We start from the raw sequence: 15,764 nt of genomic DNA on the forward strand, positions 1-15,764 counted from the left end.
CTGCAGGTCCCTTTTACTTTATTTTTTCCGGCTCCTGCAAGCAGGACCCTGGATCATTGAGCTCTCCCTTTTCAAGGGTTTATTGGTGATTTTTTAACTTTTGTTTCAAGTGAGTGCTTTCTAAAGTACTTTGGTGCTTTTCTTCTTGGTTTTTGCACCCTTTTGATGTCAAATATGCCTGCATTATTTGACAAATGCCCGGAGTGCTCCAGGAAGAAGGCCATATCAGATCCCCATGAGGTGTGTATCCTCTGCCTTTCCTCTTCCCATGTCCCAGAGGAGTGTGTGATTTGTCAGGGCTTCTCTGGCAGGACCGTGAAGGACAAGGTGGGTCTGGAGGGGCTTCCTCTGCCCGTGCTGAGGCCTCTGGGGGGCTCCCCAGGGGCAGGAAGACCAGCAAGCGTCCCCATTCTCCGTATGGGTCGATTGCACCGACTACGGCGTCGAGAGGGATGACTATAGTCTGTTCCCCGTCATCGGGGGCAAAGCGACGCTCTGTCGAAGAAACTGAACAGACCGCCGTCAGTCTTCTGTGACGATTTCGTCGTCGTCCTCGTCGAAGTCATCGTCGAGTGAACGACGTCGAAAGGCCCGGCGCCGGCGCTCACCGTCGAGGCGACTTCGCCGTCGGCGAAAAGGAGAAGATCGCGGTGAGATCGAGGTGAAGGTCGCCGTCGAGGAGGCGAAGGTCGCCGTCGAGGAGGCGAAGGTCGCCGTCGAGGAGGCGAAGGTCGCCGTTGAGGCGGCGAAGGCCGCCGTCGAGGGGGAAACGGACGACGCTGAGGAAAAGACGCTCGACGTTGAGGGACCGACGCTCACCGTCCGGTCGCCGTTCTTAGGCGCCGAAGAGACGTGGAAGGAGGTCTGACGCCATGGGAGGTTCGCTAACGTCCCAGGCTGGAAAGGAAGGTGGATCACCGGGCTCGGTGTACTCAAAGGTGTATACCCCATTACAGAGGCCGGTTACACCTCCGCCTCCATTGCAGAGGGGTCTCCCTCTGAGGGCCCCTACTCCTCCTCCTTTTCCACCACTTTCGCAACCTGGACCTCGACCTCAGTTGCCAGAAAAGCCACCTCAGGTCCCTCCGAGGTCGGTCTCACTGCCCAGACTTCTGACCCCTCCCAAGGGGACTCCTAAGCCGAAGGCCCCGGCCAAACCAAAGTCGCCCGCTCCGGTGGAACCGGGGGATCGACCGAGGGCTAGGAAGTTGAGATCACGCTCCGGACGGAGAGGAAGATCGAGGAGTCGACATAGATCCTCATCTAGATAGAAGTCTCCATAGGAGGCGGGGATCCAGGCCCCGCACGGGCTCCTCCAGGAGCAGATCCTCTTCACCGACATTGTCGGACTCCCCAGGGACAAGGGTGTCTCCGGTGGATGACATCAGCACGTTCCAGGAAGTTCTCCTGAGGGGAGCTGCAAAATTGGGAATCACGGTGACGGCTCCAACACCCACGACGCCCGTGATATTTGAAATGCTTCACAAGAAGCATTTGTCTTGCCCTCTTCTGCCACTAGTGCCAGGTTTGGTAGAGCCTGCGGAGGAGCTGTTCCTCACGCCAGCGGTGGTGAATGCCGCTCCCTCCCGACTTCTAAAGAAGTACAGGTCCCCGGATTCGGACCCGGCCTTTCTGCGGATAGATCCGGTGCCTGACTCTGTTATAGTGACGGCGGCCAGGAAGTTACACTCTACCTCCCCGTCCTCAACCGTGCCGCCCGATAAGGAAAGCCGATGGATCGACTCGGCTGGAAGGAAGGCTTGTGGGACGGCATCCACGGCAATGAAGGCCTCCAGCGATGCGGCGTTGCTAGGGCGGTATGACCGTGCCCTGTGGGACTCCCTGCAACAGTTTACGGAACTTCTGCCATGAGACAAGAGAGAGGACTTCCAAGAGATCCTCAAAGAGAGGATGCTGGTGTCAAACCAGGTCATCAGCGCGGCTGTCTTTCTTTTGGCTGCCCATGGGTACTGTCATGGGATCAACCAGCGGCTCGATGCTTGGCTCAGGCTCACATCACTCAAGCCGGAGGCCCAGCAGCGGGTGGCCAGTCTGACCTTTTCCGGGGAAACCCTGTTCGGAAAGCATGCCGATGATGAGATGGCCCGCATGAAGGCAGAGACAGAGACCTTGACGGCTGTGGGCTTGGAGAAGCCCAAAGAAAAGAAGTCCTACCGCCCGTTCCAGAGACGGTTCGGTGTACAGGGAAGAGGACGAGGGCAGTCTTCGGGACAGCAGCAGCAACAACAACAGCAGCAGTTCCGGAGACCCTTCCAGAAGCGTCAGAAGGGTAGAGGGGGACTGCAGTCCTCTACAGCGAACAAGGGCCCGGCCGGGTCGCGACCCTGAGCTTTTACTTCCCCTTCATCCGTTACCCGCTCCGGTGGGGGGGGGGGACGTTTTTTTCTGGCAGAGTGGACAAAAATTACTCGGGACAAGTGGGTGCCGAATATTGTTTGCAATGGATACAGTCTTCAGTTCACCAGCCCGCCTCCATCGATTCCTCCGGTCAGCTCGCAGTATCAACTGCGCGAGCTCCAGGCGGAGGCCGATATCCTGTTAAGGAAAAGGGCGATAGAAGACGTACCTCTGGCTCAAAGAGGAAGAGGTCTGTACACCCGGTTTTTCCTGGTTCGCAAGAAGGACAGGAACGAGTTCAGGCCCATTCTGGACATGCAACAGGCAAACGAGTGGATTTGCAGAGAAAAGTTTCGCTTGCTGTCGTTGCATCAGATTTATCCTCAGTTGCAATAGGGAGACTGGCTATGTGCAGTAGACCTACAGGATGCGTACTTCCATGTGCCCATTGCACACAAACGCAGGAAGTTCCTGCAATTTCAAGTCTGCACCAATCATTATCAGTACACAGTACTGCCATTCGGGCTGAAGTCTGCGCCCAGAACATTCTCGAAGTGCATGGCAGTGGTAGCAGCACACCTAAGGAAGAACAAGGTGTTTGTCTACCCGTACCTGGACGATTGGTTGATCAAGGCCTCCTCCTTCTCGGAAGCTCAGGCACACTTCCAGAAGAAGTGCGTTCTCTTGAACAAGCTGGGGTTGCACATCAACATGTCCAAGTCTGTCCCGACTCCGGTCCAGTGCATTCAGTACTTGGGAGCCACCATCAATACGCTGTCAGCAAGCATGTCTCCTTCGGAGGAGCGAAGATTATCACTCCTTCGGAAGGCTCAGGCTCTTATGACCACTCCATCTACAACAGTGTCTTATCTACTGGGATCTATTATTATTATGGAATTTGGTAAAGCGCGCGACTACCCACACCGGGGGTGTCCCGGCGCTGAGGACAGGAACTGCATTGATCAAGGCAACTAGTAGCAGGAGAACAGGTATGTGTTCAATTTGGACCTGAAAAGGGGTTCTGATTCGGTGAGTCTGAGGCCAAGCGGTAGGGAGTTCCACGGCTTAGCGGTGACCACAGCAAGGGCTCTACCTCCTCTTCTAGAACGATGAAAGCAGGGAGGTAGTAGGAGACTGAGGTGGTTGGATCTCAGGGAGCGAACTGATTGGACCTGCTTCAATCTGTCTCTGGATAACCTGGCCCATAACCAGTGAGTGCTCTGAAGGCCAGGACCAGGACTTTGAACTGAATACGAGTGAGTGTGGTGTGATGATTTGATAGTACTGAGGCGGAAGCCGGGACTTTAGTTTAAAACCTTGCTGCTTGACTGAAAAGCTTACAATCGTTTTTAAACCTGCACAGAAAAGTTTTAAATTGCTGTTAAACTGCACATTTTAAAAAACCAAAACAATCAGCACTTACGATTGAATTTGCCGCTGAGTCAGAGCGGATCTTGCTCCCCCCCCCTTCTAGAGGACTCGATAGAGGCTCCGGCTCACTTGCCGCATTTGCACTTCCGGACCCGCCATCTTGGGTGAGGAGCAGGAGCAAGCAGACTAGTGCTTGGCCCCTCCCGCCCTCACGCCCTTGCCACTACAAAAGGAGCCCAACTCCATACCCCCACTGAATACGAGTGAGTGTGGTGTGATGATTTGATAGTCCTGAGGCGGAAGCCGGGACTTTATTTTAAAACCTTGCTGCTTGACTGAAAAGCTTACAATCGTTTTTAAACCTGCACAGAAAAGTCTTAAATTGCTGTTAAACTGCACATTTAAAAAAAAAAAACAATCAGCACTTACGATTGAATTTGCCGCTGAGTCAGAGCGGATCTTGCTCGGGCCCCCCCGCCCCCCCCCCCCCCTGAGGACTCGATAGAGCTTCCGGCTCACTTGCCGCATTTGCACTTCCGGACCCGCCATCTTGGGTGAGGAGCAGGAGCAAGCAGACTAGTGCTTGGCCCCTCCTGCCCTCACACCCTTGCCACTACATAATGGTTCCCTTTCCCAGAAGGCGCAGCGGACAGGCGCAGCTGCGGCAAAGGCAAGCCCGTCTGCGCCCATCCGCCGGGACCAGGGGCCACAACCGCTGGCCAAATAAATACCATCTCCTACTGCCCCAGCACCTTACTTCAACTGCGAGGCCCCACCAACAACAATTGCCTCGCATCCTGGGATCCCACCACAAAACTTTTTAACTGCCAACACTGTATGTATCAAAGCTACCCATCAAAACCTCCCTCCTCATATCATATGTTCCTTGTGAACTGCAGATCTCTCCCTAAGCATGCCTCGGAGATTTCTTTGTAGCTCTCTGATAAAGAACCTGACGCCATATTTCTTACAGAAACATGGTTACACACAGACTTCGATCCCGATATCATTCAGGCATTCCCTGCAGGATACCAAATACTTCGGGCTGATCGTCCATCAGGAAAAGGCGGCGGCATAGCTGTCATTTACAAAAACCGTTATACCTGCCGCAGCTCTCCTATTACTACCCAGCTGCGAATACCTCACATTTTCGCTTGAGTTCTCCCCCACATGCACCTTTTCAGGGACTCTTGTATACGGCCGCCCGGTACCCCTACCAACTTGATCAACCACCTTGCACCCGCTATAGCTAGTGGAGTGTAACCTACCGAACTACACCCTGCTGGGTGACCTCAATGTCCACTTAGATGATCCCCAGGACTCGGCAGCTGCCGAATTACGCCACAATCTTGAGGGACTAGAACTCTCCCAGCGAACCCACCCACTACAAGGGACACCTACTGGATCCAATCTTCAGCAACTGCATCCACCTCACAGTTAGCTCACCCATCCCTCTCCCGTGGACTGACCACTTTCTGATCCCATTTACCTGGTCACCGTCAGGCTCACGCCCCACACCACCCCCGCTCCCAAGAGAGACCGCATATGGTCACAACTTAATCCCAACCAGTGGGCAACCACTTTGGAAGCCTCCGTCCCAGAAAACAACTCCGACCCTGCTGTCAGTAATGACAACTTCAATAAATGGATCACCACTTCTTTAGACTGCATTATTCCAATCAAAGACATTAAACTTAAACAGAGACCAAGAAATGCACCATGGTATTCCCAGGACCTACTTAGTCTTAAGAAGGAATGCAAAAAACTAGAAAGAAAATGGTGCATTGACTACTCACAAGCTAGCAAAGATAAATACCGGGCTGCCATAAAACTCTATAAAAACGGCATAAAAAATGCCCAAGCCATCTTTTTCGAAAACAAAATAAACAAAGCAGCGTCTAAACCCAGGGAGATATACCAAATCGCAAAAACCCTGCTCAAACTTCCGGACAATTTACCAGATCCTCTGAATGCTCACTCGCTGCAATGAGCAGGCTGAATATTTCCACAACAAAATAGCCACGATCTACTCTTCCTTCCCCCAATCCCCTCACATCCAAACAGGGCACAAGGATACTAGCCGCCTCCTCCTACCACCCTGGAAACCTTCCCACCACTGGAGCCTACCACCCTGGAAACCATAATACTCCAGGTAAAATCTGGATCTCCCAGCGACCCAGCCCCAGCTCAGTCCCTCAGGACAATTACTCCCATCATTCTGCCCACCATCCTAAATCAGATCAACAACTCTCTATCTTCAGGTAGCGTACCACCGAAGTGGAAACAGGCGACAGTTAGGGCCCTTCTGAAAAATGCCAATCTAGATCAGAAGAACCCAGGTAACTACCGCCCGATCTCCCTGTTGCCATGGAGAAGCAAAATTGCGGAAAAACGTAAAAACCACTCTCTCACAGAATTCCTGGAAGTGAACAACTTACTGGACACATCACAGACTGGGTTCCGTCCCATGCACGGAACAGAAACCTCGCTACTAGCTGTGATGGAAGGAGCTAGAATGATTGTGGATCAGGGCGGCACTGCGGCCATCATCTTATTGGACCTCCGTGCCGCCTTCGACACCGTGAATCATGATCATCTTGCTGCACAGAATCCTAGAACTAGGAATCACCTCTAAAGCTGTGGCCTGGCTACAATCATTCCTATCAGAGCGCTCATTCCGAGTCTGTGAGGGCAATGTCACCTCGCCCAGTAAACAACTCAGTTGTGGGGTTCCCCAGGGCTCCTCCCTGAGCCCCACACTGTTTAACATATACATGCGTCCCCTTGCTGAAATAGTTCGCCCTTTTGGCGTTCAAATAGTGTCCTACGCTGATCACACTCAGCTGGTGGTAACTCTGAATCACCCCTCATCTCATCCAAGTGATCTAATGGGCTGTATGGAAGCAGTATGCACCTGGATCACCCAGTCTTACCTGAAACTGAATGGAGACAAGACAGAGCTAATGGTACTGGGTAACCCCCCACAGAAATCCATTGACTCCTTGTGGCCACCAGCACTGGGCCCGGCACCCCTAGCCAAGAACACCATTAAGAGCCTAGGAATTTGGTTAGACAATACACTGACACTCAGCTACCAGGCAACCAAATTATATGCCACCTGCATGGGCATCCTGAGACTCATCCGGAAAATCCTTCCGCTCCTCCCATTCAAGGCTAGACAGATCATGGTCTAATCCTCTCCCGGCTGGACTTCGGGAATGCCCTCTCTCTAGGAGCCCCCCAATCAACCCTGAAAAAACTCCAGGTGATCCAAAACTGCGCTGCCCGTACTCTTGCGCATCCCCCTCTGCCAATCTGTGAGATCTGAACTAAAAGACCTCCACTGGCTGCCAGTGAGGGAAAAAATCTATTTTAAAAGCATGTTTATTGCCCACCGTGCCTACTGGAGGAAAGGAACAATCCTGAATCACACCCTGATTACCCCCTACCATCCCAACAGACAGCTTAGGTCGGCCCATACCTTCCAAGTCAAAAAGAGAAAGGAGTGGAGGCAGAATATTTTCAGTAAACGCGGCAAAGCTCTGGAACTCCTCCCAATCTCTATCCGATCAGAACCCAACATTCTGCTTTTCCGGAAAAAAACTAAAAACCCTTCTCTTCAGCAGATAACTCAGCTCGGCCACACGCACCAGTTTTTCGTTAAACGCTAGGACGCCTGCGGGTAGCTATCGCGCTATACAAAAACTAAAAAAACAAAAAACAAAACTATGCGATAAGAGATCTGGAGCCAATGTAAGTTCTTCATGTACGGGGAAATGGAGTGCCGATGGGGGACATGACAAATCAGTCTTGCCGCTGCGTTTTGGACAATCTGCAGTCGGTGGCGTAGGTATGCAGGCACCCCTACGTAAGTACTGTTGGAATGGTCCAGGTGTGAAGTGATGAGGGCGTGCACAACAGTCCTCATAGAGTCCCAAGACAGATAGGGGGAGATTTTTTTAATCATCTTTAGTTTGCCAAAACAGGCAGATGTAACTTTTTGGATTTGAGTTTTGCATGAGAGTTCATTGTCAAAATGGAACCCAAGGTTCCGGGCGGAGTACGCAGGGATGGGGGGTGGGTTAAGCTCAGTCGGCCACCATACGGAAGGCAGCAAGGGGGTTTTTAGATTAAAAAATAGCACCTCAGTTTTATCAGTATTCAGTTTTAATGTGTTCGATGTCATCCAATGAACTATTTTGGTGAGGCAAAATTTTAAATTGTTGAGTCCTTTGTCAGAGTGGTCTCTAAAGGAAAAGATAAGCTGAGTATCATCATCGTAAGAGACCACTCTGACACCACAGTCCTCAACCACTTTTGCCAATGGCGACATGTAAACATTAAAAAAGAGAGGGCTAAGTGCCGACCCCTGTGGGACTCCACAGTCCAGGGGCATCTTATCTTTTGACAGGTAGGGGCGGCACCAAACCTGTTGCATTCTGCCTGAGAGGAAAGATTTTATCCAAGCCAGTGGAGTGCCCTGTATTCCTAGGTCACGCAACCTGTTCAGTAGTATGGAGTGGGTCGCGGTGTCGAAAAGCCGCGGACAGATCGAGGAGTACTAACATGGCCACCTCATCTCTGTCCACGCTTACTCTTATGGTCTGATACTTCCAGAAGGGCCGTCTCTGTGCTATACCCAGATCTAAATCCAGGTTGAGAATCATGCAAGAGGGCGTTGGATTCCAGGTAGTCGGCCAATTGCTCCTGTACTACTTTTTCCAGAATCTTAGCAGGCTTAGGGAGGAGAGAGATGGGTGGGTAGTTGCTGAGTACCGACTGGTCAGCATCCGCTTTCTTCAGAATAGGGATAAGCATTGCCTGTTTCCATTCCGATGGGAATATGCCAGAGGAAAGTGAAGTATTCCAGATGGAGACTAAGGGGGTTGTGATAAGTGGACCCAGCTGCGTGAATATTAGAGCTGGGACGGGGTCGAGAGGAGAGCCAGGTTTACATTTTTGCATTCTGTGTTGGACTGAGTCTCTGACGATAGGGTCGAATGCATCAAATGTAGTGGTGCAGGCCGGAGGAGGGGGTAGAGCTGGCAACACCTCACCAAGCCCTTTAGGTGGTGTAAACGAAGTGAAAATATCCACAATCTTGTGATGAAAAAAGTGAGATAGGTCATCACAGAGTTCTTGGCTCAGTGAGGAGGAACGGGTGAGTGCTGAAGGCTTAGTAAAGTCCTTCACGATTTGAAAGATGGCCTCTTGTATCTTCCTAACGCCACACACACGACTGCACATGAGACCGCTGCAGGAGTGCTTGGAAGATCAGTGGGATCAGAGGAAAGGATCTTGGGACGACAAGATACGACTGTCTCTGCATGTCTCTGAAGTGGTGGTGTTGAGCGGAGAATCTCCTCAGAGGGGTTCTATTCCACAAGGACATTTCCACTCAGACTATCGTGAGCGATGCTTCTCTCCAGGGCTGGGGAGCACACTCCGGAGACTTACAGATTCAAGGAACGTGGTCACCGATGGAGTCCACGTATCATATCAACTTCCTGGAACTCAGAGCTGTTCACTTGGCACTGAAGGCCTTTCATCCGTCCTTCCAGACCAACTCTCTGCTTGTACAGACGGACAAAACGACCACAATGTATTACCTCAACAAGCAGGGGGGCTCGAGATCACGCACTGTCGCAGGAAGCGCAGGCGATCTGTCACTGGCTTCTGGCCAGAGGACTGAAGATAACGGCTACTCATCTGCCAGGTGTGCAAAATGTTCAGGCGGACGCACTGAGCAGACTGATTCAGGAAAACCACGAATGGGTCATAAACGACGAAGTACTAGGAGAAGTCTTCGCAAGGTGGGGGACTCCAGACGTAGATCTGTTCGCCACCGCCAAAAACAGCAAATGCCGAGACTTCGCCTCCAGGTACTACCAGCAGGGGACGCTGGGGAATGCGCTATGGATCAACTGGTCGAACAGCTTCCTGTACGCTTTTCCACCCATTCTCCTGATTCCGGCGGTGCTCATCAAGCTGTCCCAGTCCAGGGCGCGGATGATCCTGATTGCCCCGGAATGGCCCAGGCAGTGGTGGTTCACGGACCTGCTTCACCGGTCTCTCCTTCCGCACATACGGCTGCCGTGCAGGTCGGACCTTCTCACGAAGTTCGGGGGGCAGATGTTGCACCCCAACCTCTCATCCTTGAGTTTGGCGGCATGGCTCCTGAGATAGTGCAATATGGCCATTTGAATCTACCAGAAGATTGCATGGACATACTGAAGGAGGCTAAGAGACCTTCCACTCGGACTTCTATGCTTACAAGTGGAAGAGGTTCTGTATCTGGTGCAAGTCCAAGAACTATGACCCGACGACGTGCAAGGAAGAAGTCATCCTTCCTTACCTTCTACATTTGGCGCAGTCTGGCCTTAATGTTCATTCCATTAAGGTTCATCTCGCTGCATTGACTGCCTACAGGAAATGCCCTTCAAAGACTTCCTTCTTCCAGATCCCTGTGATCAAAGATTTTTTGGAAGGCTTGAAGAAAGTATTCCCTCCTCTCCGGCTTCCTTCGCCTTCATGGGAATTTAATGTGGTGCTGTCCAGATTGATGAAGGAGCCTTTTGAACCTATTCATAAGGCTTTGTTGCAGCACCTGTCCTGGAAGGCGGCGTTCCTCGTGGCCATTACATCGGCCCGCACAGTGAGTGAAATTCAGGCGTTGTGTTGCCAAGAACCGTATACTGTATTTCATGCTGCTAAGGTTGTTATGCGTACTTCCCAAAGTTATGTCTGATTTTCATGCCAACCAGACCATAACTTTGCCTCCGTTTTTTCAGAATCCTACATCTCCAGCGGAAAGGTCTTTACATTCCCTGGATGTTAGGAGGGTGTTGACATTTTTTGTCTGGATAAGACTAAAGATATTCGTAGGTCAGACCAATTGTTTATCAATTATGGATCAGTCAGGACCGGTCTTGCTACCTCTAAACAGTCCATCTCTTGGTGGATTGTGTCCTGCATACAACTGTGTTACCAAAAGGTTCATAAGACCTTAGGGGGTAAACCTAAGGCTCATTCCACCAGGGGCAAAGCTGCCACGACGGCTTTGCTCCGTAATGTTCCCATTGCAGAAATCTGCAAGGCGGCCACTTGGAAGTCGGTCCATACCTTTGCTAAGTATTACTGCCTGGACACTGATGCCAGGGCAGACGCTCAGGTTGGGCAGGCTTCGCTGCGAATTCTGTTCGCACAATAGTGTTATTTCTTGTTTCTCCACCGCCGCTTTGGGTGGGGATGGGCTTGCCATTCTATTCACTAGATTATGACTATACATAAATATCCCCTACTACAGAAGGAGTAGTTTCTGTCCTGTAACTCCAGTTCTGTAGTAGGGGTATCTCTGTTATAGTCATAAGCGCCCGCCCTCCTCCCCGGTGGAGAGAGATATTCATGTGAGGAATGCTACAGGTCTGGCGTGTTACCCCTTCAAAAAGAACTGAAAGTAAAAGGGACCTGCAGTGCATTCTGGGATACTGTAAAGTTCTGGAAAGTTCTCTTAAAGGCACAGTATCCTGTTCTGAGCCACATAATGGCAGCCTATGGGGCTTGTCTGTGCAGGTCTTCCTCTCTATCATTCTAGAGGGGTTTTTGCTGCTGAGGCAAGGGAAATATGGACAGGCTTTGCTGTTTGTGGATTTTTGGTGGAATTTCTAGTTAAAGTACTGGACAGGGTAGCCTGGTTTTATAGGCTGCATTATCTGCCTTTAATTCTCTCTTAAGTGTCAGTGCAGGTCTGCATTTTTTGACACTTTAAGAGATTATTTTTGATTGCTCCGGGGTCAACGCACATGGGCGGGACTATTCACTAGATTATGACTAAACAGAGATACCCCTACTACAGAACTGGAGTTACAGGACAGAAACTACTCCTTATGCTCCTAACCTGGCGCACTATCTCCTACGGTGGCTACAGAGGAGGGTGGATCATATTCTATGGTGTTGTGTAGGGCAGCCGATGCTCTCCACCTCGAACTCCCTACTGTGGCCGTCATGACTAATCTCCTGACAAAGGTGCTTCGGCTAGCTTCTGTTACGACGGAGCCGCTGCTGCCCTTTAACGACGCACTGTCAGACGTTTTTAGGCACCTGGTCCAGGCCCAACACAGGGGCTCCTGTGGACAAGAACGTGGCCAGACGCCATTGCCCTATCCCGGGCGACCCCGTTTTCCTCTCCCAACACCCCACCCCCGAGAGCTTGGTGGTCCAAGCCTCTGCGTGCCCAAGCGCATTCCCTTCTGCACCTCCGGACAGGAAATTCCCAAAATTTGGGGGAATTTGGAAAGAATATTTTCTCTTCCGCCAGTTCAGGCCTGTGGTCTGTGAGCACTGCATGTCTCTTGGGCTGTTGCGGTTGCACAAGTGTTGCCTCAGTGTCCGGTGGAGGCTCGGACAATTATTTCCCAAGCTATTGCAGAGGGGAGAGACGCAGCCATCTGTTATAGTCTTGAAATTGCTAACTCGCAGGGCAGGGCGATTTTGATGACAGTGGCGCTACGCTGTCACTACTGGCTTTTCTGGGAATGTCCAGAACACTTTGATGGACATGCCCTTTGATGGCACTCGCTTGTTCGGCGATAAAGCAGACTGCGCGTTGGAAAGTTTTAAGGACTTGCGTGCCACTGCCAAGTCCTTGAGCCTTTCGTTCACACGCACTCCTTCTGCTTTTCGCTCCTTAAGTGTCCAAGGAAGGAGCGCCTAAGCACGTTCATTTCAAAGCCACAGGCCTGCGCAGCAACAGTCTCGGCGAGCAGCGGATGTGGGACCCGCAGAGCCCTTCCCTCTCCCTGCATTATTTTCTTCACCACATCCATCTAAAGAGGAGTAGAGACTACACCAGTGTTGCCCAAATTGTGGGTCTCAAATCACAGGTGGGTCTCATGGTTGCGAAAGTTCAAGCAATAAATAAGTGGGCTTTCAAATTCTGTTTATCTTGTCACATTTACTGCGCTTGAAAGACAGAGGTCAAATATCAGGCTATGTTTTGTGATAAATTGTTTATTTTTTTAACATGGGGATTGGTGTTTACAAACTCCTCTCACTTTGCAGTCAGAGAAAGTGAATTATGTGACAATTTTGCTGGAGTACAGCAAGTGTGAAAGGAGAAGCTGAAGGATGTCCTGTTTTTTGTTAACACAACGAAATATAAATACCTGTAAATGAACTGTACACAGTCAGCCATTGGGACCGCAAAAATGAAGCAATTTTTTTTAAATTCTGAAGTGTGATGGAATCAAAAGATTTTAATAGGATCAGAACAAATCAACATGCTTTTCTTGGTGATGCACAAATGATAAATATTCACTGAAACCAGGTTTTCACACCTCATTCGTGAGCAGTATAGCTTGATCTGCAAAACTGCATGTCTGTGCAAATTTAGTGGCCCTTTTGATGAAGTGTGCTGTCTGTAAATGACATTGCGCTACCACACCATGCTTTATTTACCATCAAGAATTGCTCACCTCATGTCCATTAAAGCTAGGTGGATCTTGAAAGTTTGTCATCCTAAAAATTGGGCTGTGGTTCGAAAATGTTTAGGAAGCACAGCGCTACACTGGTAAGACCGAGGCTGTGCCCTTAGCTTCCACAAGAAAAGGCGGTCCAGAAACTGACTGTCTCATGGTGGGTTGTCCTCTGCATCAAATTATGTTATGCCTTAGTCAAAAAGGATCCTTCTGAGGGCTTTAGGGCTCAATCCACCAAGGTTGAAAGCTGCCACTGTGGCCCAAGTTCGGTCTGATTTAGTGGTGGATGTCTACCAGGCAGCCATGCGGGCATTTCTTTATACATTTACCAACCACTGTTCCAATGGGTTTAGGGTCCACAGGGAGAGTCATTTTACCTTATCAGGACTTCCTGGAGCAAGACCACTACTCCAACTCCACTCCTAAGAGAGGGCTTTGCTTTGGTACTGATTCACAGCGAGGAATCTGCTGCTATAAATATCCACTAGAAACATATGATCTTACCTTTTGGTAATGCTCTTTCTGATGTACACTTTACCTAACTGAAGATTGTTCATCACCTGCCTGCATAAACATTATGTGGAACTGGCGTTTGGAAATAATAAGGTTCCAACTTAATTTTTGCACACCACTATTACAAGCTCAATCTTGTCAGTCATGCTTTGTTTCTGAAGTCCTAGTAAAGAGTGAGATTAGACTTCATCTCGCATGCCTGGGACCTATATGTGAATCTGTCTTGTCTGGAGGGAGAAACAGAATCGCAACGGAGTCTGATGGTGCTATATTGCTGCCATGCAGTAGTGATTGCAAGAGTTCCCAAATCCAGTCTGAGTCTTGGCAAGATTCGTAAGGTGAGAATCTGTGGATAGGCTACCCATTAGAACAAGTGTTACCAAAGGTAAGTAATTGATTGGACTACGACATGAAGTCACCAACACTTCAGACACGTACATTTAAAGAGTGACATCCTGTGTAAAATGTGATATTCATGGGTAGGTAGTAGTATTTTACCTTCATTTTTGTAAGAATCTTGGATGTATCCTGAGAATTCCTGTGGATTTTTTGCGCCCTTTTCGTATCTGTTTTCAGCTCTATTCACTTGCTGTTCTTTTCTGCAGAGTTAATGGTCACAATGGGGTACACACGTGAGGAAATCCAGGATTCTCTGATCGGCCAGAAGTACAATGAAGTCATGTCCACTTACCTGCTGCTAGGATACAAGACTTCTGAGGTAAGAAATCTGTTCAAGGGTCATGAAAATCAGTGCACGCCTGATTCCTGTAGGATGCTGTCAACGTTAGTATTATATACACATACAAAAGGTACACATTGAAGAATTGCATCACAATATCCTTTATAAAATCTAAATGTCTTTTCCAGCTTGACAATGAGAATGTTACCTTAAAGCCAAGGCCTGCACCAGATCTTACGAATAGCACAGCAGTTCCTTCTCCCTCAAACAAGGTACAGCGCTGTGCATCTGCCAACCCCAAGCCAAGGCGGTTCAGTGACCAGAGTGAGTCTGTTTAAACTTTTATTGTCCTACCATTTCTGCTCGGCTATTAGTTTAGACCCATTATGTCCATGTGTATATATTCCATCTCCTGCCTCGCGTCAATCCCCACTGAAACTGTACCCATTTGAAAACCATATGAAATTGCATGAATGTGCATTGCCTGTGCCTTTGTTTCCCCAAAATATTTCTTTTTGTGTGCTCTTTGCTATTAATCATCAATTTTCTTTAATCACTTCTTTCTTCATAGCTGGTCCATCTATTCCCACCTCCAACTCTTACTCCAAGAAGACGCAGACGAACAATGCTGAGAATAAACGTCCTGATGAAGAGCGGGAGTCAGGGCGGAAATCTAGCAGCACTGTTAAAGTACCAGCAAGTCCACTCTCTGGCTTAGAGCGAAAAAGAACTACTCCCACCCCCTCTACGGTTAGTCCTTAAATTTAAATATGGTCACTTAGAGACATAAGATGCTTACCCATCACAGGAAAATTGGTATCTGCTAGGAAGTCTTTCACATGTGCAGTTATTCTGTATATTGCTTTTCCAGTATGCTCCATTCATCACATCAAGAAACTGCCCTAAGAATCTCGAGCTCAAGGCTGTTTTTCTGTGACTGCATTTTTCTTGTGTTTTACTTCGGGGGATCTCTTTCAGTAGTAAGTTTGCCTGACACCGCAATCCCATGCAGACCCCTTACTTCTTTATAAACTCTGAATATGCCAAATCTTTTGTTGGTTGCTACTGATGTTTTAGTCTTCCTGCAGTTTCTTCCCCTAATGAATACTCCTCCTAGGCTTCGGACTGGTTCTGAAAACTTTTTTCCAGTATTAACTTTCCAGCACTAACGAGATGCTATGTGGCTCCTCTAGCAACTTTGCCTCCTAGGGTCACCCGTGGGGTATATTAGGCTCCAAAAGATACACAGGCGTTAGTTCTGGTTTATCTATGCCTAAGACAAGGCATGCTCCATGTTTCACCGACAAATTCCTCAGCTGTTTAGGAGCGATTAGGTCAAAGGTCCTGTTTTTAGCCTAGTAGATGGT

The 15,764-nt window shown here is 49.5% G+C and overlaps 1 protein-coding gene across 8 annotated transcripts in view; it reads left to right on the top strand.

Annotated features, from left to right (window-relative positions):
* Window positions 1–15,764, top strand: part of MARK2 (microtubule affinity regulating kinase 2) — a 632,043-nt gene that overhangs the window by 368,020 nt on the left and 248,259 nt on the right. For all 8 annotated transcript variants that reach the window (XM_086950522.1, XM_086950521.1, XM_086950529.1 and 5 more), the window contains exons 10-12: window positions 14,324–14,436; window positions 14,586–14,721; window positions 14,969–15,147. In XM_086950522.1, the coding sequence (XP_086806648.1) occupies window positions 14,324–14,436; window positions 14,586–14,721; window positions 14,969–15,147 (428 nt within the window). The remainder of the gene's footprint in view (window positions 1–14,323; window positions 14,437–14,585; window positions 14,722–14,968; window positions 15,148–15,764) is intronic.

Source organism: Lissotriton vulgaris, unplaced genomic scaffold (assembly GCF_964263255.1).
Source record: "Lissotriton vulgaris unplaced genomic scaffold, aLisVul1.2 SCAFFOLD_667, whole genome shotgun sequence".
Taxonomy (NCBI): Eukaryota; Metazoa; Chordata; class Amphibia; order Caudata; family Salamandridae; genus Lissotriton; species Lissotriton vulgaris.